The sequence below is a fragment of the Oryctolagus cuniculus genome, chromosome 9 (assembly GCF_051225735.1).
Source record: "Oryctolagus cuniculus isolate XC-2025 breed Fujian yellow rabbit chromosome 9, ASM5122573v1, whole genome shotgun sequence".
Lineage (NCBI taxonomy): Eukaryota > Metazoa > Chordata > Mammalia > Lagomorpha > Leporidae > Oryctolagus > Oryctolagus cuniculus.
The window spans coordinates 60,290,824-60,317,480 of record NC_142875.1 but is presented as its reverse complement, the minus strand read 5'-3'; the positions used below and the strand labels follow the sequence as shown (position 1 = coordinate 60,317,480).

At 42.7% G+C, this 26,657-nt stretch overlaps 2 protein-coding genes and 1 long non-coding RNA gene across 16 annotated transcripts in view; 2 read left to right on the top strand and 1 right to left on the bottom strand.

Moving 5' to 3' along the window:
- ELF1 (E74 like ETS transcription factor 1) overlaps positions 1-22,521 on the top strand; it is a 116,910-nt gene extending 94,389 nt beyond the window's left edge. For 7 of the 13 annotated variants that reach the window (XM_017343508.4, XM_017343507.4, XM_017343509.4 and 4 more), the window contains 5 exons: positions 2,033-2,200; positions 12,232-12,351; positions 13,367-13,559; positions 15,077-15,526; positions 20,527-22,521. In XM_017343508.4, the coding sequence (XP_017198997.3) occupies positions 2,033-2,200; positions 12,232-12,351; positions 13,367-13,559; positions 15,077-15,526; positions 20,527-21,130 (1,535 nt within the window). In that variant the 3' untranslated portion in view covers positions 21,131-22,521. The remainder of the gene's footprint in view (positions 1-2,032; positions 2,201-12,231; positions 12,352-13,366; positions 13,560-15,076; positions 15,527-20,526) is intronic. The other 6 variants (XM_070048741.2, XM_089304100.1, XM_070048739.2 and 3 more) reach the window with 1 other exon arrangement.
- A 566-nt stretch (positions 22,522-23,087) lies between these two features.
- LOC138843787 (uncharacterized) lies at positions 23,088-26,023 on the bottom strand. The gene is made up of 2 exons (XR_011378776.2): positions 25,870-26,023; positions 23,088-23,185 (listed from the first exon to the last, which is right to left on the bottom strand). It is a non-coding gene; the product is annotated as an uncharacterized LOC138843787 (long non-coding RNA).
- Positions 26,024-26,522: 499 nt separating this feature from the next.
- The window catches only part of SUGT1 (SGT1 assembly cochaperone of MIS12 kinetochore complex), a 52,791-nt gene continuing 52,656 nt past the window's right edge, over positions 26,523-26,657 (top strand). For both annotated transcript variants that reach the window (XM_002712973.6, XM_008260023.5), the window contains exon 1: positions 26,523-26,610. In XM_002712973.6, coding sequence (XP_002713019.1) covers positions 26,573-26,610 — 38 coding nt within the window. In that variant the 5' untranslated portion in view covers positions 26,523-26,572. The remainder of the gene's footprint in view (positions 26,611-26,657) is intronic.

Genomic DNA, 26,657 nt, shown 5'->3' with positions numbered 1-26,657 from the left:
TTTCAGATGTAAGGTTTTTGTATAAAGGAATATTATGAACAGATCAGACACAAGACTCAGAGCAGCAGTACGAAGAACGAGAGGAGATAGACAAGTTAGACTGGAGCTAGAAAGTAAATAAGAAAGATAATGAAATAGTCCTCTCCAGTCTGGACTGATTTAGGTACTTGATTTAGGGCACGCCTTCTTCCCACGTCGAGGACCTGGAGTGAAGGCAATTTCTCTGTCCCTGGAGCCTAGGAACATTTTTTTCGGCTCCTTGAGGTGGGAGAGGCTAGGAGGCCTGCTGTCCGGACAGCTCCGTGCGTGCAGCCTGACCCCTCTCAGGCTCCTGGTCGCTTGCGTTGCACTGCGCCTTATCCCTCAGCCAGCCTGCCAGCCTCCCAACTCCCGAACAACAGATGGTTTTTGGATCAGTTGGTGCAGTTTTGGGCAGTTCCTGGTAGCCAAGGTGGCAAGCTGGGATTGGTGGGCTTCGCCCCCCTTGGGCTCACCTGGCTCTAGGAATACCAGGCTGGGCCCACGGAGCCGCGTCCCACGACACCTTCCCCTCGGGAGGAAGGGCCAGCTGCCAGTTGTCAGCAGCCAGTCCCTAGCACAGGAAGGTACGTAGCTCGGGCTTACCCGTGAATGGAGCTGGAACAGGGCTTCAGTCAGGAAGACGGGCGGCTACCTCCAGGAGTGGGCAAGAGGAAAGTTGGCTGCTAATCTTTATACAGTCCCACTGCCCTGACCGAGTGTCCACGGTCTGAATGTCTTGTGTCTAGCCCTCAAGTGGTAGTGGGTTTTGGTCCAAGGTGAGGCTGCCCTTTGAGTGAGAGAAGGGTACAGCGGGGAGTCCATGTGGGAAGGCCAGGAGTGCCAACTGCTCAGCCCTGGGGAACACCTGTTCTTGGCCCCTCTCCCCCGTGGGAGCCACGGCAAGGCTGGCAGCAGGTTGAGGACGTGGCAGGGACTGGGGGACTGGTGTTCCCACCTCCCTCCGGCCAAAGATGGGGCTCTGCCCGCTGGGTGCTGGCACCACCCCCAGCAGTCACACCCGCTCCCCAGGAGGAGAGGTGGCAGACAAAATGTTAACGAAAGCAAACAAGGAACTGTGTTGTGTTGGGGGGAGGAGGGAGGGCAGATGGGAAAACGGTTTGGATCTTGCATGGTTTTGTTTTGTTTTGGTAGAGTTGTCCGTGACTTTCCTCAAGTGCTTTTTTCCCTTTTCTTTTTCTTTTTTTTTTTTTTTTTTAAAGTAAGTTGCAGGCTTTGGCTTGGAAATCCCTGGGGGGGTGAGGGGCAGAAACCTGAGGCTGCTGCCCCTTTATCTGCCTTCATGGTACTGTCCCTCCCCCACCCCAGCTCCCCCCGGACCCCATGAGCCAGGCCTCAGACCTTCCAGCTACCCGCTTCCCATGAGCCACTACTCTGATGTCAGCCTATAACCAAAGGAGCTGGGGGGGCCGGGCCTGGTGACCAACCCTTCTCAGCCCACTCAGTGAGGGTGCTCCCCACCTGCAGGCAGGAGGCAACACCCTATCTGCTACCATCAGCCCCTTCCAGAGCCCACCTGCCTCACCCAGCCCTGCCCAGCCATACCTTGCTCTGTCCCATCTGGGGGTGCTCTGCTCAGGGAGGGGCCGGCAGGGCTGCACCCAGCTTCCCTGGTAAGCAGAGACTCAAGAAACCTCCGGGGTCCTGTTTTCTGGTCGTGTGATCCCAGGGGAGCGCATGGGCCCCTTGGGTGTCTGAACAGAAGGGAATGGGAGGAAGGGCCGCACCCACGCAGTCTTTGCTGCTGGTGATGCGGGCAGCTGCCTACCCCCACCCCACCCCGCACCGCGGGCTCCTGAGTCGGCAGATTAAGCATTTTATAAATTGTATTTTAAATACATGTTTTAAACTTGTAAAAAAAAAAAAAAGCAAGGAGTTGATTTCAAGATTTTATTTCTACTTTAGTCTTCATAGAAACAGGAACTTATTTCATGAAATTATTTTGGTTTGTAATGCACCATAGATTATAATTAGTTGATCTTATTTCCCCTAGATAATAATATATTTAGTTCATCTGAAGATGACATTGTTGTTGCCCCAGTCACTCATGTATCCGTCACATTAGATGGGATTCCTGAAGTGATGGAAACTCAGCAGGTGCAAGAGACATATGCGGACTCACCAGGAGCCTCATCACCAGAACAACCTAAGAGAAAGAAAGGTGGGTAGTTTATCTGTTTAGGGCATACAGTCAAACCTTGATGTTGTAATCTAATATCATATTTTTTCAAGGATCAGTTTTTTAAGATTTATTTTATTCATTTGAATGGCAAAGTTAGAGAGGGAGAGAGAGATCTTTCATTCCCTGCTTTACTCCCAAAAAAGTTACAACGGCCAGGGCTGGGCCAGACTAAAGGCAGGAGCCAGGAGCTGCTTCTGGGTCTCCCACGGGTATGCAGGGGTTCAAGCACTTGGGCCATCTTCTGCTGCTTTCTCTGCTTATCAGGGAGCTGGATCAGAAGTGGAGCAGCTGGGATTGGGACCAGCACCCATTTGGGATGCAGGCATCACAGGTGGTGGGTTTACCCACTATGCCACAATGCCAACCCCATTAAGGATCAATTCTACACCAGTTAAAATGTATTTAAGAAAAAAATTGAGGGTACAACACATACATTAAGAGGCAGTTTTTCATATTAGAGTCATTCTTTTAAAATGCTTATTTTCAGCTACTTGAAAGGCAGAGCAACAGAGTGAGAAAAAGAGATCTTCCATTCACTGGTTCACTACCCAAGTACCCACAAAGGTCAGGGCTGGGCAGGCCAAAGCCAGGAGTCAATAACTCCATCCAGGTCTTCTATATGGGTAGCAGGGGCCCATGTACTTCAGCTGTCTTCTGCTGCTTCCCAGGATGTATTGGCTGGAAACAAAGTAGCTGTGACCTGAACTGGCGCTCCTGTATGGGATGTTGAAGGCATCGGAAGTGTAGACTTCACCCACTGCACCACAACACCTACAAAGAATGATTTTATCTATTTGAAATATTTGGTATATCTCACAGGAAACAAGTTAAAAAAAAAAAAAAAAAAAAAAAAAAAAAAAAAAAAAAAACTAGAAACCCTTTAATCTAGGCCCAGAAAGAACTTAGGGGTAAGGGCAGATGAGCTCCCTCCCAAAAGGCATAGTTTGAAAGTCACCAGTCTAGGCCGGCGCCGCGGCTCACTAGGCTAATCCTCCGCCTAGCGGCGCCGGCACACCGGGTTCTAGTCCCGGTCGGGGCGCCGGATTCTGTCCCGGTTGCCCCTCTTCCAGGCCAGCCCTCTGCTGTGGCCAGGGAGTGCAGTGGAGGATGGCCCAGGTGCTTGGGCCCTGCACCCCATGGGAGACCAGGAAAAGCACCTGGCTCCTGGCTCCTGCCATCGGATCAGCGCGGTGCGCCGGCCGCAGCGCGCCGGCCGCAGCGGCCATTGGAGGGTGAACCAACGGCAAAGGAAGACCTTTCTCTCTGTCTCTCTCTCTCACTGTCCACTCTGCCTGTCAAAAAAAAAAAAAAAAAGTCACCAGTCTGTGCCAGTGATTCTAATGGAAGATTTCAATGAATTAAAAGTTAACAGGTAGGAAACTGAAGAGGAAAATATTGCCGTGTGTTGCCTGGGAATTTTTAACTTTCCACAAATTTTCATTGTATTGATGATTCTGTTCCTGCTTGTTTGATATTTTGAGTTTAGTCCTTGTTCATTACAGCACCAACCACCAGTAACCTAAGTTTACATGAAAGTAAGAGAAATTCCAAGAGTCAAAAATGAAAAAGAAAGTGAAAATAGTGTGAGCCGACCTTGCAGCAGCTCTGAAGGGTTGAGAAGGATTTGCTAACAAATTGTTGCCCATGAAGAGGCAAAAGTGGAGGTCTTAGACTTATTTAAGATGGTTTATTGGGTAGAGATCACAGCATCTAACTGGAACTCTTGAAGTACTATAGTTTCAAGGGTGAAAAATTCTACCAGTTGACACAGACAGATGTACTAGAAGTTTGTATTTCTCAGCAAGGGTTCTGAGTAGAGAAACATTCTTCCTTTGAGAATTCAGTAACCCTAGACTTCAACATTTTAGGAATACCTAGCCAAGAAATTAGCATAAGAATAGTCCAAGGGTAATAATGACTTTGGTGCAACAGGTACAAGCTTTTGGTTTTTTTTTGGACAGGCAGAGTGGACAGTGAGAGAAAGAGAGAGAGACAGAGAGAAAGGTCGAGAAAGGTCTTCCTTTTCTGTTGGTTCAACCCCAATGGCCGCTGTGACTGGCGCGCTGTGGCCGGCGCACCACGCTGATCCGAAAGCAGGAGCCAGGTGCTTCTCCTGGTCTCCCATGTGGGTGCAGGGCCCAAGCACTTGGGCCATCCTCCACTGCCTTCCCCGGGCCAGAGAGCTGGACTGGAAGAGGGGCAACCGGGACAGAATCCGGTGCCCTGAACAGGACTAGAACCCTGGGTGCTGGCAGCACAAGCAAAGGATTAGCCTGTTGAGCCGCGGCACTGGCCATGGTACAAGCTCTTGTAAAACTACCCTGGTGATTTATATATTCACCTAGGCTGCATGGAGTTTCCTCAGATAAAGTGCTATTGAAGGTTTCACAGAATAGATGAAGATACTTCCTGACTGAGAAGCAGCAGACATAGAAAACCCTAGGATTAGCTCTCTAAGAATTGAATAGAATTATGTGTTAGAAACTGAATGTAATTACAGTTTTTAAAGCAAAAGAATAAAAACATGGTCAAAGAGTAAGATTATTAAAAAGACTGGGGGAACTTCCTTTCTTGGTAAGGATGTAATAACAGAACATGGATTTATCTTCTTACCTGAAACTACTAAGAACTCAGACAAAATATATGAAACAATGATATTAAAGAAATTAGACATGAGTCAACAGAGGCCAGCAATCCCTAAGAGACCAGAAACAAATGAGTTGAGCCCTACAGTTGCCTCATTTTACTCCACCAAGAAAACAATTTTGGGGAAAAATTTTGTCAGTTTCATAAAAATTTTAATGTATAAATAGCATATGACCCAGCCATTCTGCTGTTAAATATTTACCCAAAAGAAATGAAACCATATGTTCATGGAAAAAACATGTACACAAATAATCTTAGCAACATTATTTGCAATTACCTCAAACTGGAAATAATCTAAATGCCCATCAGCTGCTGATTGAGTAAATGTGTGGTATATTGGTAGAATAAAATACTACTCAGTAGCAATAAAATGGAACATACTATATAAAAGACTAACATCATTTTTAATTGTGACATTGTTATGATAAAGAACGGCATCTCATATGGTCAGTGTTTCGTGTCCCAACTACTCTACTTCCCATCCAGCTCTCTGCTAATGGCCTAGGAAAGCAGTGGAAGATGGTCCCAGTGCTTGGGCCCCTGCACTGACATGGGAGACCTGGAAGAAGCTCCTGGCTCCTGCCTTCAGATCAGCTGGGAGTGAACCAGCTAATGGAAGACCTCTCTGTCTCTCCCTCTCTCTGTAACTCTGCCTCTCAAATAAATAATCTGAGAGAGAGAGAGAGAGAGAAAGAAGAGAAGAGAACTTATAGAAATGAAAAATGAAATGGAAAAAATAATACATGGGTTGAACAGCAGATTAGTCACTGTTTAAGAACTAATGAAGTCGGGGCCGGTGTTATGGCAGGTAAAGCTGCTGCCTGCAGAGCAGGCATCCTATATAAGCGCTTTGATCGGCTCAGCTCCAGCTTGGCTCAGCTTCAGCCATTGCAGGCATCTGGGTAGTGAACCAGTGGATAGAGGATCTCTCTCTCTCTCTCTGCCTCTGCCTCTGCCTCTTTGTAACTCTACCTTTCAAATAAATAAATAAATCTTTTTTTTTAAAAAATTAATGACCTCTCATATAGGTCAGATGTGGCGTATAAAATATATTGAAAAATATGAAAGAGAGACATGGGGAAATTGAATGAAAAGGTCTATATATTTAATCAGAGTTCCAGGAGGAAGGAATATGCTCATAAAAAGTGAAGGGACAATATTTAGACAGATATTGACATTTTTTTGGAATAATGTTAAGCCTCAGCATTTTGGATTCTGAATACTGTAACTACAATAAATCCAAGCCTAGAAAGCAGAAGATGGCCCACGTCTTTGGGTTCTTGCACCCAGGTAGGAGAATCAGAGGAAGCTCCTGGCTTCTGGCTTCAGATCAGCTCAGCTCCGGTCATTGTGACCATTTGGGGAATAACCAGCAGATGGAAGACCTCTCTCTCTGCCTCTGCCTCTCTGTAGCTTTGCCTTTCAAATAAATAAATAAATCTTTAAAAAATAAATAAATCCAGGACTAAATACATTTATAGTAACAAACAAACAAAAGGGCATAATACCAAAAGTCTTTTTCTAAGTTTCCTCAAAAAGAAGAAAGAGACAAACCAAGCTACATAGCTTGAAGAGGATTTTATTTAGATTGGCAGCTTAGAAGTTTCCAATGGATGCTGGAAGGATTGGCTATCTTCAAATTGCTGAGAAGAAATACTGTCAACCGAAACTCCTATACCTAATCAAGTTATAAATCTCATGAAGCCACATTGCCACCTTGAGTACTAAGGAAAATGATGGGGAGAATGGATATTGAATGGCCTACTAGTAGTGTCTGTCCTGAAACCCATAGAGGAAAGCAGTGGCAATCAAGAATATACTGCCTATCATAAAAAGCAAGTAAATAGCCTAAAATAAGAGATTAGGAAGTTACCAAAATCTTGGCTTCTTGGCTTCTTCTTTTTTTTTTTTTTTTGACAGGCAGAGTGGACAGTGAGAGAGAGAGAGAGACAGAGAGAAAGGTCTTCCTTTTGCCGTTGGTTCACCCTCCAATGGCCGTGGCCGGTGCATCGCGCTGATCCGAAGCCAGGAGCCGGGTACTTCTCCTGGTCTCCCATGGGGTGCAGGGCCCAAGCACTTGGGCCATCCTCCACTGCACTCCCGGGCCACAACAGAGAGCTGGCCTGGAAGAGGGGCAACCGGGACAGAATCTGGCGCCCTGACCGGGGTTCCCGGTGTCCCAGTGCCGCAGTTGGAGGATTAGCCTATTGAGCCATGGCGCCGGCCCAAAACCTTGGCTTCTAACACTTATGAAATGCATTAAGCTATTAGAATCTACATCATGAATGTATTCTCTGCTGATGTCTACAGTGATGAAAGGTGAGATACCTGGCTGATTAAGATACTTTGAGCAGTCTTTTTAAAAATGTTTTTATTTATATATTTTCATTTGAAAGTCAGAATGACAGAGAGAGAAAGAAAGAGAAGAGATCAAATCTTCCATCTGCTAGTTTACTTCTCAAATACCCACAACAGCCAGGGCAAGGGTAGACTAAAGCACAGGAGCCAGGAACTCCATCCCAGTCTCCCATATGGGTGGCAGGGACCCACGTACTTGAACCATCACATGCTGAGTCCCAAGTGCATTGGCAGAAAAATGGATCAGAAGTGGAGGCAGGACTCGATCCCAGGCACTTTGGTATAGGATGTGGGTATCCCAAGTAGTGACCTAACTCACTGCACCTCAATACCAGCTCCCTCTATTTTCTAAAGATTTACTAACTTATTTGAAAGGCAGAGTGAGGAGAAAAGAGATATTTTATCTGCTGGTTCATTCCCCAAGTGACTGGTAACCTGGGTTGGGCTAGGCTGAAACCAGGAGCCCAAAATTCCACTTAGGTCTACCATATAGGCATCAAGGACCCAAGCACTTGGGCCATCATCCATCACCTTTTTAGGCACATTAGCAGGAAGCTGGATCAGAAGTGGGTTAGGTGGGACTCAAATTGGCACTCTGATATGGGTTGTAGGCATACCAAGAGGCAGCTTAATCCACTATGCCATAACACCCTTCCTCCCATTTAAAAAAAAAATGTTTGGCAAGCTTAGGATACATCTGAGGAATGTCTTTTGACCTTTTTTTCTTTTCTTCTTACCCTCATTTACTCAAATGACTTCAAATATGTTTTCCTGTTCTGTTTTAGAGAATGGATTTTAACCAAGCTTGTGATTTTCAGCTCTAGATGTCTGTGTTTTAACCCAGAATTTACACTTCTGGTCCAGTCCATAAAATCAGCTTCAAGAATGTTGGGATAGGAAGCAGTAAATTAGAGAATGAAGTTCAGATTGCACTGTCATCTCAACTAAACACAGGCAACAGTACTACAAAGCCATGGTTCCAGATAACTGGCAAAAGATTACAAAACAAGGCTTCAAAAATAGTTGATTGACTCAGACTAAGACTATTGGGTAGGCTTATTTAGTGATGGATAACCATTATGCTTGCATTCTGTATTAGTCAGTTTTATGTTTTTACAATAAAACACCTGAGACAACTGAATTTATAGAGAAAAGGTTTATGTAGCTCACAGGTTCAGAAGCTCAGAGTCCAGCATCTCGTGGTGGTGATGGAGGCATTCATTTGGCTTCTGATGAATGCAGTGAATGGCGATATAGTGGGGGAGAGCACTTGTTAGAGCCAGTGATTACATCTTGACCAGGGGTGGGGAGCTGGAAAGAGAGAAAGACACCAAGGCCCCACAGCCTCGTTGAAGGCATACTCCAGTAGCCTAAGGACTTCTCACTAGGCCTCATCTCCTAAAAGTTCCACCACTTCCCCCAGCACCACTTTGGGGACCAAGCCTTTAATACATAGGTCTTTAGGGAACCTTTAGCATCCAAACCATAACATTGGGAATTGAAAAAGATATAGAAAAATGAGATGTTTAAAAATACACAATAAAGGTCCAGCGCCATGGCATAGTGGGCTAAGCCTCCACCTGCGGCACCAGAATCCCATATGGGGGTTAGCTCAAGTCCTGGCTGTTCCTCTTCTGATCCAGCTCTCTGCTATGGCCCAGGAAAGAAGTACAAGATGGCCCAAGCGCTTGGGCCCCCCCCCCACACACGTGGGAGACTGGGAAGAAGCTCCTAGCTCCTGGCTTTGGATTGGCTCAGCTCTAGAGGCCATTGGGGCCATCTAGGGAGTGAACCAGTGGATGGCAGATCTTTCTCTCTGTCTCTCCTTCTCTCTCTAAGTCTACCTCTCAAATAAATAAAATCTTTAAAAAAATACCCAAGAACGTAAAAGTTACGTAGCTTACCAAGATTATATCTCACATATTTTCTATACCTGTAGAACTTAGGGGAGTTTCTGATATTTAAGAACTAACTGTATGCAGAAGTGTATTTAATCAAAAGGCTAAAAATCCATTTCTTGTACTATAACAAGCTTATTTGAGAAGTCTTGAAAAACGTTCACGGAAAGTTCCTGTTAGGAAAATACTGCATGGATTTCAGAATTTTTTGCACCAAAGGAAACTTGAAATAATTTGTTATAATGTGTCTGAACAATATCTACTTTGAGGTACTAAGAAAGGTAAGACATCTGTTTGAAGAGACCGCTGTTAATGAGCAATGTGTATTCTGCTAGTATTGAAGCAGGAACAAACATCAAATTTATGGTAAGCGTGGAAGGGAGAATGGTGAAATCATCCATCTTTATGAGGCCTTTATAAGGAGAAAATCTCAAAGAAATTTATAAATTGGTAATTCATTAAAAAGGATGAAGAAAATATCAAAAGAAATTATAAATTGATAACTCATTATTAAAAAAGTATGAGGGGTTGATGCTGTGGCACAGTGGGTAAAGCTGCCGCCTTCAGTGCCAGCATCCCATATGGGCGCTGTTTCGAATCCCAGCTGCTCCACTTCCAGTCCATCTCTCTGCTATGGCCTTGGAAAGCAGTAGAAGATGGTCCAAGTCCTTGGGTCCCTGTACCTGCATGGGAGACCCGGAGGAAGCTCCTGGCTCCTGGCTTCGGATCGGCACAGCTCCAACCATTGCGGCCGCTTGGGGAGTGAACCAGCAGATAGAAGACTCTCTCTCTCTAACTGTGCCTTTCAAATAAATAATTTGTTTTAAAAAACAAGGATGATATGAGGTTGAAGTTGTGAAGCTCAAAACTGCACACCATCCATGTCAATTTGTGAGGGAAAAATTAACCTTGTTCATACCCTAATTGAAGAGGACTGGTGAATAACAGCAGAAATGATAGCCACCGTGATGGGATTCTCAATTGGCCTGGCTTATACACCTCTGACAGATTAGAACAGACTTTCTGCTGCATGGTACCAAAATTTGTGCCCAGAGGAGCCACAGATAAGAACAGAGCTTTCAATAGGAATTTTCATTGCGTGGCGTCAAGATACTGACATATTTCTTCAAAGAACTGTAACAGATGAAACATGGCTTTCCACCGTGAACTGGAACACAAAGCGCAATCAGAGCAGTCGCTACCATGGTGGAGGTTGCCCAGTCAAAGAAAGGCAGCTGGCCAAGAGCAAATGTCATGGCAACAGTTTTATGGGATGCTCTGAGCAAAATTCTGCTTACAGACTTTGTGGGGGAGTCAGACATTACCATCTGCTTATTCTGAGAGTTGGTTTTTTAGAGAAAGCTGAAGCTTTAGCAGAAAAGTATCTGGGAAAGCTTTCCCCTGAGGTTTTCTCACCGCCAGGACAGTGTTCATGGCCATTGCTCTGAATAAACAGGGGACATAATTTTTCAATCGTTTCAATGGAGAACAACATCTGAGACAGCTACATTCCTGATCTGGCTTCTTCTGACTTTTTGTTTCCTAATTGTAAATCTTCAGTTATGGGGCTGGTGTTGGGACATAACACTGGCATCCAGTATGGGTGGCAGTTCAAGTCCTGGCTGTTCTACTTCAGATCTGGCTCCCTGCTAATCTGCCTGGGAAAGCAGAGGAAGATGGCCCAAGTGCTTGGATCCCTGCCACCCACATGTGAGACCTAGAGGCAGCTCCTGGCTCCTGGCCACGGCCTGGTCCAGCCCTGGCCATTGTGGCCATTTGAGGAGTGAACCAAGGGATGGAAAATCTATCTATCCCTCTCTAATTCTGTAATTCACTCTGTAATCTACTATCCTTTCAAATAATAAATACATCTTTTTGGAAAATTAGAAATCTTCAGTTAATAATGTGAAAAAGACTTCATTGATACAAATTAAGTTCCCAGCACTTTCTTTCTGGTACAATTGCTTATAAAGTGTTTTCAGTTTGCTGGAGCTTGTGTTGAAAAATAAAGTTTGTATTTTTTATTTTTATTTTTAAATTCCATTTTCCATTCATTTTTTTGAAGTCTTCTCATATAACTAGTAGGCAGACTTACGTCCTCATTTTATAAATAGCAGGAGTGTTCTCCAGAATGTTAAGAAAGCACTGTCAGTATGGTTACCTCAGAAATAAGTTAAAGGACCAGCATTGTGGCATAGTGTATTAAGATGCTACCTGTGGCCGGCACCGCGGCTCACTAGGCTAATCCTCCACCTGTGGTGCCGGCACACCAGGTTCTAGTCCAGGTCAGGGTGCCAGATTCTGTCCTGGTTGCCCCTCTTCCAGGCCAGCTCTCTGCTATGGCCCGGGAGTGCAGTGGAGGATGGCCCAAGTACTTGGGCCATGTACCCGCATGGGAGACCAGGAGAGACACCTGGCTCCTGGCTTCAGATCAGTGCGATGCACTGGCCGCAGCGCGCCAGCCTCGGCGGCCATTGGAGGGTGAACCAATGGCAAAAAAAAAAAAAAAAAAAAAAAAGGAAGACCTTTCTCTCTCTCTCTCTCACTGTCCAAAAAAAAAAAAAAAAAAAAAAAAAAAAGCTACCTGCAACACTGGCAATCCCATATGACCATTGGTTCAAGTCCTGGCTGCTGCACTTCCGATCCAGCTCCCCGCTAATGGCCTAGGAAAAGCAGTGGAAGATGGCCCAAGTGCTTGGGCCTGTACACCTATGTGGGAGATCCAGAAGAGTCTCCTGGCTCCTGGTTTCAGCCTGGTCTGGCCCCAGCTTTTGTAGCCATCTGGGCTGTTGTAGCCATCTGGAGAGTGAACCAGCAGTTGGGAGATCTTTCTTCTGTCTCTCCCTCTCACTGTGTGACTCTTTTAAACAAATAAATGCAACTTTAAAAAAAAGTATAGTATTTTAAAGTTAACTTCATTTTCATAGGTGAGCTAAAATATTTCTTATATAAGAGGGTTTGTGAGCTGACCTACGTGGTGTTAGTTTTTTATTGGAATTATTTTTCTGTCAGCAAACAGCATTATGAGACCTGTATATAAATCATTTGACAGTTGAATTTTTGGATAAGTTATAAAATAGTTAAATGGTCCAATCTCTTTCACTTTAGAGGCCAAATACTTATGCAGAGCTGTTCTGATTTCAGGGAGGAAAACTAAACCACAACGACCAGATTCCCCAACCACTACACCAAATATATCTGTGAAGAAGAAAAACAAAGATGGGAAGGGTAAGTACGACCATAATCCCCAACACTTTGCAAGTCAAATGGTGTTCATATTGCTGTATAGTATTTTCATATTGTTAAGTGGAAACCACCTGCTTTCTTGGTATAGTACATTAAAATGGAACTTACTGCTGCCACCTGCTTCTAAGATATGATTGTCAGTGCCTGCTAATAAAGTAAGTCAAGAAATCTATTTGAGTGATTTTCATTTACCCTTCAAAATAATTCATTTTTGATTTATTAATGGGGCTCTTGGACAAATTCAGCCAGATTAGATTTTCAGTTCATAGATTTTTTTTTTTCCTTTTTTGAAAGGCAGAAAGACAGAGTGCTCCCATCTGCTGTTTATTCCCCTAATGCCCCCAACAGCAGGGACTGGGCCAGGGCTGAAGCTAGGAGGTCGGAATACAGTCCACATGTCCCATGTGAGTGGCAGGAACCCAGTTGTTTGAACTGATCTCCTGCCTCTCAGGGTACACATTACCAGAAAACTGGAGGGTGGGCACTGAACCCAGGCTCTCCGATATGCAGTGCAAGTATCTTAGCTGCTAGGCCAAATGCCTGCCTTTCCCTGAGACTTTATTATGTTATCTTGAAGTTCTAGGATTTTTATAACTGTTGCTCAAATACAAATAAAACTGTTCTGGCTGATATGCTGGCTCTACTATAAGGAAGAGAACTATTGACAGGTTCTGTAAATCTCTTTCATGTTTCCTCTATGTGATAGCTCTTAAAGATGCAGAAAAAATTACCTCAGAGTGCTTTCTTCCTGAATTATCACAAACTTAAATGATAAGATAGCTCTGTCTGGACATGTTATGTGGTAATAAAAAAAAAAAGATGATTGTTAAGATCTTAGACTCCAAAAATGATAACCATTATATCACCAGAATTAACTGAGTTATGTAATATTTTTGTATAAATATAGATGGATTTATTATAAGATTGTCAATTCTGTTTTATTGTGCTCTTTTAAATGAGAATTTGGTCATTTCAATAGAAATTATTTTTATTTTAGGAAACACAATTTATCTTTGGGAGTTTTTACTGGCCCTGCTCCAGGACAAAGCTACCTGTCCTAAATACATTAAATGGACCCAAAGAGAAAAAGGCATTTTTAAATTGGTAGATTCTAAGGCAGTATCCAGGTTGTGGGGGAAGCACAAAAACAAACCTGATATGAATTATGAGACCATGGGAAGAGCACTCAGGTATGTGAAGTTTTTCTAGTTTGTCATGTTAGGAATGTCATTTCATAAATACTGAAAAAAAATGGATAACTTTTTAAATAGTAAAAAATTAAGCAAATGGTGAATTTATTTATTGAACTGCCAAAATTAAAATATTATTGAAATTAGTATGCATTTAAATTGAAATGTTATTTTTTTAAAGACGTGGAGTTATTTTTTATTGTTATGGTTGATTTATTTATTTGAAAAGCAGACTTACAGAGAGAGGGAGAGACAGGGAGAGATATCGTCCATTGGCTGGTTCACTCCCCAAATGGCTGCAATGGCCAAGACTGGGCCAGGCCGAAGCTTAGAACCTGGAACTCCATCCTGGTCTCCCACATAGGCGGCAAGGGGCCATCCACTCTAGCCATCTTTTACTGCTTTACCAGGCACATTAGTAGGGAGCTTGATCAGGAGTGGAGCAACTGGGATTCAAATTGGCACCCAAATAGGATGCCAGTGTCACAGGTGTCAGCTTTATCCACTGTGCCACAAAGCCTGTCCTTGAAATCTTACTCTTTTTTTTTTTTAAGAGTTATTTTTATTTGAAAAGCAGAGTTACAGAGAGAAAGGGGGAGAGACACAAAGAGAGATCTTCCTTCTGCTGGTTTGCTCCACAGATGGCTGAAACAGCCAGGGCTAGGCCAGACTGAAGCCAGGAGGCAGGAGCCAGGAGCTTCTTGCAGATCTCCCACATGGGTGCAGGGGCCCAAGCACTTGGGCCATCTTCCACTACTTTCCCCAGGTCATTAGCAGAGAGCTGTATTGGAAGCCATATGAGATGTCAGCGTTGTGTATGTTGCGGCTTTATATATCGTGTCTCAGTGCCTGCCTCAAAGGCTCATGTGTTTTGACCCATTAAATTCAGCATGAAGTACAAATGGTGGTAATGCAAGAACTTAAAAGGAGGATATATATTTAAGTGAATCTGAGATATGATATTTATTAATAGTGGAATAAGTTAAAGCTTTAAGAGTAATGATAGTTATAAAGTGTTTGTAATTCGGCAGTCTTAAACTAGTTCTAGTTTTTTAACTTTTTAGATTCTTGTTTCATTAAAATCAGTGATTAAATTTGGATCACTTCATTATTTACTCCTATACAAAAAACTGAATCAAATTTAACAGATAGGGATGTTACAGGAAGCTATGGAGGTGATACAATTTCTTGAAGTTTGTAGGAGGTTTTATTTTTATTTTTTTAATCTTAGCAAGTTAGTAGAAGAGTAGAGGAAGGAAGAAAAGTGAAGGGCTAGAATAATCCATATACTACAGTTTCCTAATTAAAATTGCTTTTAGATTTAGTTGGCAATTTAGATTTAGTTGTAAGGACTTTATTCTGTACATAAATGTATGGATATCTTACATAAAATAACTTCCTCATTTACAGGTCTTACTTGACTCCAACTTTATAAAGTTTTGTTATGATTAGCAAAATTTGATATTGTTATTATTTGTTTGATTAAAAATATTTATGATATTATCTGCTTTGAATAGGTACTATTACCAAAGGGGTATTCTGGCAAAAGTGGAAGGCCAGCGCTTGGTGTATCAGTTTAAAGAAATGCCGAAAGATCTTATCTATATAGATGATGAGGATCCAAGTTCCAGCATAGAGGCTTCAGATCCTTCACTGTCTTCAACAACCACTTCAAGTCGGAATCAAGCAAGCCGATCAAGAGTATCTTCAAGTCCAGGGGTAAAAGGAGGAGCCACTACAGTTCTAAAACCTGGGAATTCTAAAGCTACAAAACCCAAAGATTCCACGGAAGTTGCACAGCCGTCAGAAGTTTTGAGGACAGTGCAACCCTCACAGTCTCCATATCCCACCCAGCTCTTCCGGACTGTTCACGTAGTACAGCCAGTACAAGCTGTCTCAGAAGGAGAAGGCACCATAACCAGTAGCATGCAGGATGAAACATTAAATTCTTCTGTTCAGAGTATTAGGTGAGAAGACAAAAGCTACAAATGCGTGTCACTGTATAATGATGTTTCTAATCAAAGCAGTAAGTGGGTGAAACAGGCAGGCATTGTGATGTAGTGTGTTAAGCTACCACTTGGGACACCTGTGTCCATACTGGAGTGCCTAGTTTTGAGTCCTGGCAACTCTTGGGCTTCCCTCCAATTAGCTTCCTGCTAATGCACCTGCGAGGCAGTGAATGCTAGCCCAAGCCCTTGGGGTCCTGTTATTCCTACGGATGATCCAATGGAGTTCATGTCTGCTGGCTTCAGCTTGGCCTATCTCTGGCTGTTGCAGGCATTTGAGGAGTGAACCAACAGATGAAAACTTTGTCACTCTGCCCTTTACCAAACAAAAATTCTGAAAAATTTCTGATGAATTATAAATTACCAAAATCATAGCAGTTGATTACAAGCAGCTTAGGAGATTTTTTAAAAGTAGCTAACTGGGGCTGGCGCTGTGGTGTAGCAGGTAAAGCAGCTGCCTGCAGTGCTGGCATCCCATATGGGCACCGGTTCAAGTCCTGGCTGCTCCACTTCCGGTCCAGCTCTCTGCTATGGCCTGGGAGGGCAGTACAGGATGGCCCAAGTCCTTGGGCCCCTGCACCCACGTGGGAGACCCGGAGGAAGCTCCTGGCTTCGGATCGGCACAGCTCCGGCTGTTGTGGCCATCTGGGCAGTGAAAACAGTGGATGGAAGACCTCTCTCTCTCTTTGCCTCTCCTTCTCTGTGTAGCTCTCACTTTCAAATAAATAAATAAATCTTTAAAAAAAAAATAGCTAACCATAATGTAACCTATGTTATATAAAATAACCAGGCACAACTGATGAGTTAATCATTTAGAAAAATAATTTAAAATTTCTGTAGATGGAAAAGGCTTCACGTTTTATTTCTTTTTCACATTTTTTATCCCTGAATTTTTTTATTAAAATTATTTTCGAGAATTTATTATCAGTATATTTACAACATAGCTATTTAACTAAGTCTACATATTTTTTGATATGGCAGTCTATCACAAGGAAAGGACATCTTTTTTTAACTTGAACAAAGCCATTGAAGTCTTAGTGGTAGTAATGAGCAATATGGAAAATTTTCAAATACATTATTGCTTGTACCACACCTCAGAGAAGGAAAGAGACAGATGAGAGTTGTGTGTATGAAAGAGTTGTATCCACCCATAATTTATGGTTATAATAGTAAACACCTGTTTTTAGCTCAAGTTCTTCAGGACTTACATTTTAACAGGCAGACACATAAGCTCTGCATTCAGATGGCTTCTTATTTTTTTTTACCAACCTTTTTTTTTCCTATGTAAAGTGGAGATAGTATATGTATAGGATGGCAAGGCTGTACATGTTTATAGATGCAGTCTGTGCTAACTGTATGCCAAGTACTGTTTTGTCTGTATGTACATGAATGTAAACTTTTGGCATGGGAATCCCTTAGAGCTTTTTAATTTAAAAATGATGTTTTTGAGGCTGTGAAAATGGTGATTACTCTGATTTGATCATTATACAGTAGGTATGCATATCGAATTAATCATACTGTGCTCCACAAATATATACAAATCCTATGTACCACTAGACATGTTTTTCTTTTTCTTTTCTTTTTTTTTTTTTTTTTTTTTTTTTTTTTTTTTGACAGGCAGAGTGGACAGTGAGAGAGAGACAGAGAGAAAGGTCTTCCTTTGCCGTTGGTTCACCCTCCAATGGCCACCGCGGCCGGCGCACCACGCTGATCCAAAGCCAGGAGCCAGGTGCTTCTCCTGGTCTCCCATGCAGGTGCAGGGCCCAAGGACTTGGGCCATCCTCCACTGCACTCCTGGGCCACAGCAGAGAGCTGGCCTGGAAGAGGGGCAACCAGGACAGAATCTGGCGCCCCGACCGGGACTAGAACCCGTGTGCCGGCCCCGCAGGCGGAGGATTAGCCTATTGAACCGCGGTGCTGGCTGACGTGTTTTTCAAAATGTGGTTTCTAACTCTAGGGTTGGGCATCATACCCAAACTCATATTCTACCCAAGTTACCATGATTCATATGGGCAGTATGAAAGGGGGGCACAGAGTATTTTGAAAAATCTCCTGGGGGCTGGCGCTGTGGCTCAGCAGGTTAAAGCTGTGGCCTGCACTGTGGCATCCCATGTGGACACATGTTTGAGTCCTAGCTGCTCCACGTCCGATCCAGCTCCCTGCTAATGCGCCTGGGAGGGTGGTTGGGCTCCTGAACCCATGTGGTAGATGAGGAAGCAGCTCCTGACTCCTGGCTTTTGCCTGGTCCAGCCCCAGCTGTTGTAGCCATTTGGGGAGTAAACCAGTAGATGGAAGACCTCTCTCTGTGTCTCTCCCTCTCACTGTCTGTAACTCTGCCTTCAAATAAATAAATAAATAAATCATAAAAGAAAAAAAAAAAAAACCAAGAAGCTCCTGGCTTCCAAAGTAATTCCATTTACTACCAACTCATTCCTGCTTGCCCAATAACATGACTAATCTGGACCTTTATTTCTAACTATTACCCTGCCCACCTATTAAATCTGTTACCTTAGATTCTCTTCTACCTCTGTCGTTTGAGAGAGGTGTTAGTATACAGCTGTTGGCTGATGCTCACAACGGTCACTTGGGTGGCATCTGAATTTGGGAGTCAGTGTCCTACTTGCATGGTATGATTTAGTCATCCTGTGCCTTCCCACATCCTTTGAGTTGCTCTGGGTCTTCATCTTTCCACCTAGCCCATCTTCTCCAGAATTTTATTTCCTCATATGTGTCAGACCATGTAACTGTAATTTGGTAAAATATAGCTTTAGTAATAATGAACAGTGGGTTTATGGGGACAAATCTAGTTGCTAGCCATCTGAAGTAGTAATCAAATGCCTTTCATAAAATAACTTCACAGAGTTCAGAGAAACAATTGAAATTCAGATGCTGAGTTTTTGTTTTTTTTTAAGATTTTATTTATTTGAGAGGTAGAGTTATAGACAGAAGGAGAGACAGAGAGAGAAGTCTTCCATCTGCTGCTTCACTCCCCAAATGGCTGCAATGGCTGGAATTGGGCCTATCTGAGCTGATCCAAAGCCAGAAGCCAGGAGCTTCTTCGGGGTCTCCCATGTGGGTGCAGGGACAAAAGCACTTGGACCATCTTCTACTGCTTTGCCAGGCTATAAGCAGAGAGCTGGACTGGAAGGGGGGCAGCCAGGACACAAACTGGTACCCTTATAGGATGCTGGCACCACAAGCAGAGGCCTAGCCCACCACTCCACAGCACTAGCTCCCAGATGCTGAGTTTTCAGCTGTTTGTTTTAAACATTGATTGTTGTGGCTGGCACTGTGGCACAGCAAGTTAAGCTGCCATTTTAGCACTAGCATCCCATATGGGCACCAGTTCCAGTGCTGGCTGCTCCATTTTCGATCTAGCTTTATGCTAATGTGCCTGGGAAAGCAGCAGAAGATGGCTCAATTGCTGAGGCCCCTGCACTCACGTGGAAGACCCCAGTGAAGCTCCTGGCTTTGGCCTGGCCTAGCTCTGGCTGCTGCAGCCATTTAGGTAGTGAACCAATGGATGGAAGATCTCTCTCCCTCTCTGCCTTGGTCCCTCCCTCCCTCCCTCTAATTCTGATTTTCAAATAAATATTTTTTAAAAATTTATTTTAAGATTTATTTATTTGAAAAGCAAAGTGAGAACGCTAACTTCCATCCGCTGGTTTACTCCCCAAATGTTTGCAATGGCCAGGGCTAGACCAGGCTAAACCCAGGAGCTTAGAGCTCCAGGTTGTTCATCCATATGGGTAGTAGGGGTCCACGTACTTGGGCCATCTGCTTCTGCTTTCCCAATCACATTAACAGGGAGCTGGATCAGAAGCAGAGCAGCTGGGACTCCATCTGATGCATGATATGGGATACTGCTGTTGCAAGAGGTGGCTTAATGCACTGCATGATAATACTGGCCACTGTTTTATATTAACAATGGCTATGTCTATAAATTTAACAACTGTAAGGTTTTTTTTAAAAAAGATTTTCTTGAAAGGCAGAGAGAGGGGGATACAGAAAAAGATACTCTGTTTGCTGGTTTATTCCTTTAATGACCTGAACAACTGGGCCTGGTCCAGGCTGAAGCCAGGAGCCTGGAGTTTCATTTAGGTCTCCCACATGGGTATCAGGGACCCAAGACTTGAGTCATCCTCTACCACTTCCCCAGGCACATTAGCAGGTAGCTGGATTGGAAGCAAAGCAGCTGGGAATCAAATGGTGCCTGGTATGGGATGTCAGCATTGCAGGCAGCCGGTTTGCCTACTGTACCACAATGCCAGCACCACAGCTGAGAGCCTTTTAAATTGACTCACATCATTTTTGTGCCTTTTTTCTTCAAAAATGGGATTAACAACTTTACATAAACTGAATTTTTACATTAAAGCATTTGATATCAAATTGTAGCCTTGACTAAGATTTGTGAATATTATTTGAACCTATAAATCTGCTAGAATATACTTCGATTTGTTTTAGCCAAAGCTTGGCCTTTTTTGCCAGCCTAAGAACCTTTATGAGTTAATTAATCTTGACTTGCTTTATGTAAATATGATACAAATTGTGGAACATTAAAAATTTTTTTACCCTTAATATTAAAATAAAAGTGAATTACACAGATTTGCTTTAAATTTCCTAATTTACTTTCAGGCAGCCATTAATAACCTTGATAAACATTTTGATATCTTCCCTTACCAACAAAATTTGTACCCCATTTGTGTTAATGGGGTATCATGTATAGACTTTTTTTCATAGAACTCACCTGATGGTGTTAATGGCCTGAGAGTTTTATGGATATCTGTGTATATACAGTGTTTAATACAGTCTAGCACAACGGTGGTTATGCTGTGTTGCAAACAGGAAAGGTGGCAGTAGAGCTGTATAATTCATATTGTCAGAATAACTTACCAAGTATTCAAGTTTTAGATGATACGGAATGTACTAATTGTCTCACTTTTATTTCACAATCACAATAGGACAATACAGGCTCCAACCCAAGTTCCAGTAGTTGTATCTCCTGGGAATCAACAACTGCATACGGTAACACTCCAGACAGTGCCACTCACAACGGTTATTGCCAGCACAGATCCATCAGCAGGTGCTGGATCTCAGAAGTTTATTTTACAAGCCATTCCATCATCACAGCCCATGACAGTACTGAAAGAAAATGTCATGCTACAGTCACAGAAGTCAGGCTCTCCTCCTTCAATTGTGTTTAGCCCTGCCCACGTCCAGCAGGTTCTCACTAGCAATGTTCAGTCCATTTGCAATGGAACCGTCAGTATGGCTTCATCTCCATCCTTCAGTGCTACTACACCTGTAGTGACCTTTTCTCCTCGAAGTTCACAACTGGTTGCTCATCCACCTGGCACTGTAATCACTTCAGTGATAAAAGCTCAAGAAACAAAAACTCTTAATCAAGAAGTAGACAGAAAAGAGGCTGAAGATCATTTGAAAGAAGACACTGAGAAAACTGAACAACAGCCACAGCCTTATGTGATGGTGGTATCCAGTTCCAATGGATTTACCTCTCAGGTAGCTATGAAACAAAATGAACTACTGGAACCCAACTCTTTTTAATGAATATGCCAAAGGAATTATTGGTAGTTGGTTTTTAATTCAACTCATTATCAGCTGTATGCAAACAATCTGATTGATTCTAAGATAAATGCTACAGAGGTTCTTAATTTTGTAACTGTTAAAAAAATTGAGTTAATTTTGACTTTGTTAGATGAGGGAGGAAAACCCAAGTGTTTCTCTTTGTTCTCCGAATGTTTCAGGATTCAGTTGTGAAGGAACAGACATTTTATACTATGAAGACATTCTTTTGAGATTTTTTTTTCAGTTATAAGTATTTTTAAAGTTTCTTTTCTAATTTTACATTGTATTAGGTTTTCTGATTCTTTTGTAAATATAGTGCTTATGTGTAAGGCAAAAGGAAATTTATATAGGAATTATTTTCATTCCACTTAAGTCTTGACTCTTTGAAATGCCAGAAACCTATTTTATGCTTTGTTAAAATTATGATGCCATTTAGATTTTTAGTTAGCTACACTGTATATTGAGCTATGAATACCTAAAATAACATTAAAAATTGAAGTGTGCCCAGGATATGGCTGTGAGCCTGTTTTAAAATCAGGACAGTGTAAATGCATCAGCCTAAGAATGGCTTTCCCACTAACTAGCTGTGCAACACTGGGCAGCCACTTGATTTTTTGAGGCTTTTGATTGTCTCATAAAAGGAAGCACTGGACTAAACCAAATGATCTCCAATTTCCCTTCTAGTTCTAAACTTTATGATTCTAACACCTACTTTTTAAAGTTATGTCCACCAAAACATTATCAGGTTATTTCCTAATATAAATATAACTAAAATATTACAGAAAAATAAGCTGTCCTGCAAAATTCATTCTATTATTATGAGTAAGATCTTCCATAACTTCTTCCTAATTACTTTAACTCTTTAGGCCACTATGCATTGTGGTCCAATAGGAAACATGTTGCTGAGTGCTGAATGACATACTGCTAATTTGAGAGTCAAGGCTTTCTTAAGGGCCAATAAAGCAACTTGAGCCTTGTGCTAAACTGGCTGAGTAGCCAGTTGTTATAAAAGCACAATTGCTTTATATTTTGGATCATTTTTACTGGGGGTGAATGGGGAAGGGAAACTGCATACAAAGGTAACATAGTATATATCCAAGTTTCTGGAATTAAATTTTTTAATTGCTTTTTCAGCTGTAAATAATGTACATTTCATGTCACAGGAAAAATTTTTTCTGCAAATTTTCTAGTATAGCAAAGAAAAATTTTTGTAGATGAAAAATCATTGTTTGTTTAGAGGTCTAATGTTATATGTTTCATATTACAGAGTGAATTTGTATGTAAACAAAAATTTAAATTTTGGAATCCTCTAAACGTTTTTTGTATCCTTAATTGGTTTATTATTAAATAAATCATGTAGAAATTCTTAATATTTTTGTTTTAAAGTAAATGTTTCTTAAGTGTACAGAGACTGTTGCTAGTATTTACAGTGTCACTGTTTATATAACAAAAGCTATTAGACTTGCAGATCGTCATCCTCTCACTTTCTATTTTACTAAGACACATGGGCACTTACTGAACATCACACCATGTATTATTATTTTCTTCATCCATTTTTCTTCTGCTGTAACAGAATACCACAGACTAATTTATAAAGAAAAGAAACTTACTTGCTCATAGTTCTGAAGGCCAGGAAGTTCCATATCCAGACACCAGTAGGTTCTGGAGAGTTTTATAATTTTTACTACAATATGGTGCCTTGAACATCACATTTGACAGTAAAACTGCCATAAGAGTTTAGCAGGGGAAATGAGAATCTTCTCAATAAAAGGCCTGAATCAACTGGACGTCTAAACTGAGGGTTGGGGGTGAGGATGAACCTTTATCCCTAACTCTTACCTTTCAGAAAAATTAATTTGAGATAGATTGTAGTCTTAAATGTGAAATGTAAAACAATAAAGCTTCTAGAAGAAATAGTGTTTTGAACATCAAAAAGTTTTGTAGAAATGGAATTAAAAGATAAGTTTATTTTGGAGCAAAAAGATTTTGAAATCCATGCATCTGAAGGTTCTTTAAACAGTTCATGGAATACTCCTGTGAAAAAACAATGCATGAATTTTTAAAAAAAGTAAATTTTCCACCAAATATGCATATATTTTAAGTTTCATTTTTCCTTGAATATTTTTAAGTACCCTTGTATATTACACAAAAAACATTGATCGTCCATAAAAGACTGATAAGTTGGACATTAAAACATATTAACACAGACAATGACAGGCAACTGGGAGAAGATATCTGCAATAAACATCTGACAACTCTTGTCCATATAAAAAACTACTGTAAGCTGAAAACTAACAACCTGAACAGTTCTCATCTTTTCAGCTTTAGTCTTTTCAGGTATGAGTCCTAGTATCTGCAAAGAACTCTTAGAAGTACTTTTAAACTTATTATATCCAAAGAAAACTCTATGTCCAAATGAAATGCTTCATCTTCCTTCACAAATCTGCTTCTTTTGTAACAGTATCTTTCACCAGTTACCCAAACTATAAACTTGGCTTTTCAAAGAGTTTTTTTTTAAAGATGTATTTATTTTTTTTGCATTATTTCATTTATATATAAACTAAGAATTAAGAAAAGTTATAGCAAAATTAAAGACATTTTTAAAACATTTTAATTCAAACTATACTTTCTACCCACACATGAAAAACTACTAATTAAACCTGTCAAACCACAACCATCTTGCTTTACCTAGATCCAGAGTCATAAAGTACAATCTTTAAGTCTTTACATAGATAAAAAGGGGGGAATCCTTTTTATCTTTGCAACTCTTATCTCAAAGTTGCTCTGAAATGACTTTTATTTTATATTCTTGGGGGAATCAGAGTGGCAACAGAGCTGTAAAACTACAAGGAACACAAAATCATGCCTAAACAGAACTGCATGTACTTTGGAGCATTCATAAAAGTTAACGGTCGTATGCTCAATCGGACTTGCCCCAAATGGTAGAGTTTGAAACATGCTAGGGGATTCCAATACAATCCCATCAAGGTGGCATGTACTAATGCCATCTCACTAGTCCAAGTGACCAGTTTCTGTTCAGAATTGATCATAATGATAGGACTAAGAACCAAAGGGATCACATAAACAAGACTAGTGTCTGCAAATACTAACTGACAGAATAAAAAAGGGAGAGAACGATCCAACATGGGAAGCGAGATACACAGCAGACTCATAGAATGGCAGATGTCCTAAACAGTACTCTGGCCTCAGAATCAGCCCTTAAGGCATTCGGATCCAGCTGAAAAAGATGTATTTATTTATTTATTACAGAGAGGCAGAGAGAGAGATTTTCTATCTGCTGGTTCACTCCCCAAATGGCCACAACAGCTGGAGCTGCGCCAGTGTGGGGCCAGGAAACTATAGAGTTTCTTCTGGGTTTCCCACATGGGTGCAGGGGCCCAAGCACTTGGGCCATCTTCTACTGCTTTCCCAGGCCACAGCAGAGAGGTGGAGAAGCCAGGACTCGAACCAGTGCCCACATGGTATACTGGCACTGCAGGTGGCGGATTTACCCACTCTGCCACAGCACTGGCCCCCAAAGAGCTTTTAAAAGACAGGAAGATGGAAGGAGACAGGGCTCCCACCTGCAGTTCACTCCCCAAATGGCTTTAAGGTCTAACATAGCATCAAAGCTGGGCCAGGAGAACTTAATCCACGTCTCAGTGGGTAGCAGGAACCAAAGCACTCCATGCATCACGGGCTGCCTCCCGGAGTCTGCATTAGTCAGTAGGAATCTGGAGACAGGACCCCGACCCATTATGGAACGCAGATACTCAGCCCATGGGGATTCAGGACTCTTAAGTCAGCATCTCAACTATAGGCCAAAATATCAGGCCCCTGCAATCCTTTCCGTTGACCAGGAAGCCCAGAATTTTACTTCAGATATCCTGTAACGGGACCCTCCTCTCCATCCCTAAAATGTCACCACCTATCTCAGATTTATTTATTCGACCCATGTTTCAAGTTACCTCCCAACAACTTTCCTCTTTAATCTTCCACGATGAGAGTGATAACACCTAAAACATGCAAATCTGGCGGAATTCCCTTTCGTAATTAAAAATCTTAACAACACTCAAGCAGTTGAGTATACCGCAAGCAGCCCTTTATGACCTAGCACTTAACCTACCTCTCCAGCCCTATGGTTGTGTTGTTGTGTGTGTGTGTGTGTGTGTGTTTTTTTTTTTAACGTGAATTTAAGCTCTAGAAACTTGGGAGCTCACTAGGTTTTCAAACACATCCTATTTTCTGTCTGAATTGCCTTTCCACATCGTTCATCAACTAATCGGAGGCACGGCTCGAGTATGACATCTTTCAGGAAGCCATCTCCACATCTCATATTCAGTTAAGTGCTCCCTCTTAGACGCATCAGATTTAGTGTAAGCTCCCTGAGGACATTAACATCTTTAAATCCTGGGGATTGGTGCGAGTTTAGATAGAGCACTGACCTAAAGTTCAGTTCTGTATCTTGACTGACAGAGCCACTCACTTTCAGCCCTTCCTGCTCCTCCTGGACACCCACCCGTCCCGTGGAGCTCGATGGAAACTTCACGAACAGGTCTGCATAAGTCAAAGTGTGGGTTGCGGGGGCTGGGGGTGATGGCGCTGCTGTCTATGGGAGCAAACAGCAGAAGCCACGCAAGTTCAGGTCACTTTCCCTTCAGTGGCTTCTAGGAAAGGTCCCCGCCCACCTCCCGCCCGCCTTGGTCTGGGAAACTCACTAGAAAGCAAGCCTGCGCTGTGGGGCTCTAGGGAATGTACACTGGCAAACTGGCATCAGTGCATCTACCCGGGAACCAGAAGCTTCTCTTCCCTCTAGGCCCTGTAAGGGCTGTACGACTTCCGGCGAGTCCCGGCGCGTTAGCGTCTCATCGCAACGATCGCGGGAATCAAAGCAACATCCGGGACTTTGCTCCCGGAAACGATCGCGCAAGCCTCGAATGACGTTAAGGGTCACTAAAGGCTTGGTTGCCTAAGGCAGCCATTATGAGAGTGTAGCTTACTATGACTTGTTCACGGGCAGCAAAAGCCTCCCTCCCAACTCCAATCGGCACACGTTCCTGAGGGGCAACAGTACGTCATAAAATGGTTTTGAGCTAGTGCTCCTGAAGACTGTTGGAGCGCATGCGCAACGCACGCGATGGACGAGACGGCAGACTGGACAATTGAGGCCTCCGTAGGCAGGGCTGTGAGGGGCGGGACTGTGAGAGCTGGTCACGGGACCGCGGGTCAGGCCCGCAGAATGGGTCCTCCACCTTCCCAGCCAGCCCTGCGCTGCTTGTCGCCTCCCCTCCCCTAGCTGCACGCTGCGTGGCTGCTCGTTGGCTACTTAGGACGGAAGCTCGGTTGGTGTTTCTCCAGAAGTTTCCCCCTTGGGCGGCGGCGGAGCGGTAGCCGCGGTAGCAGCAGCAACGACTATCAGGGATGGCGGCGGCTGCAGGAGGACCTGCAGCAGCCCAGAGGTGCGTGGCGTTTCGTTTTATTTTTTTTTCCTCCCTTTACTATGTAT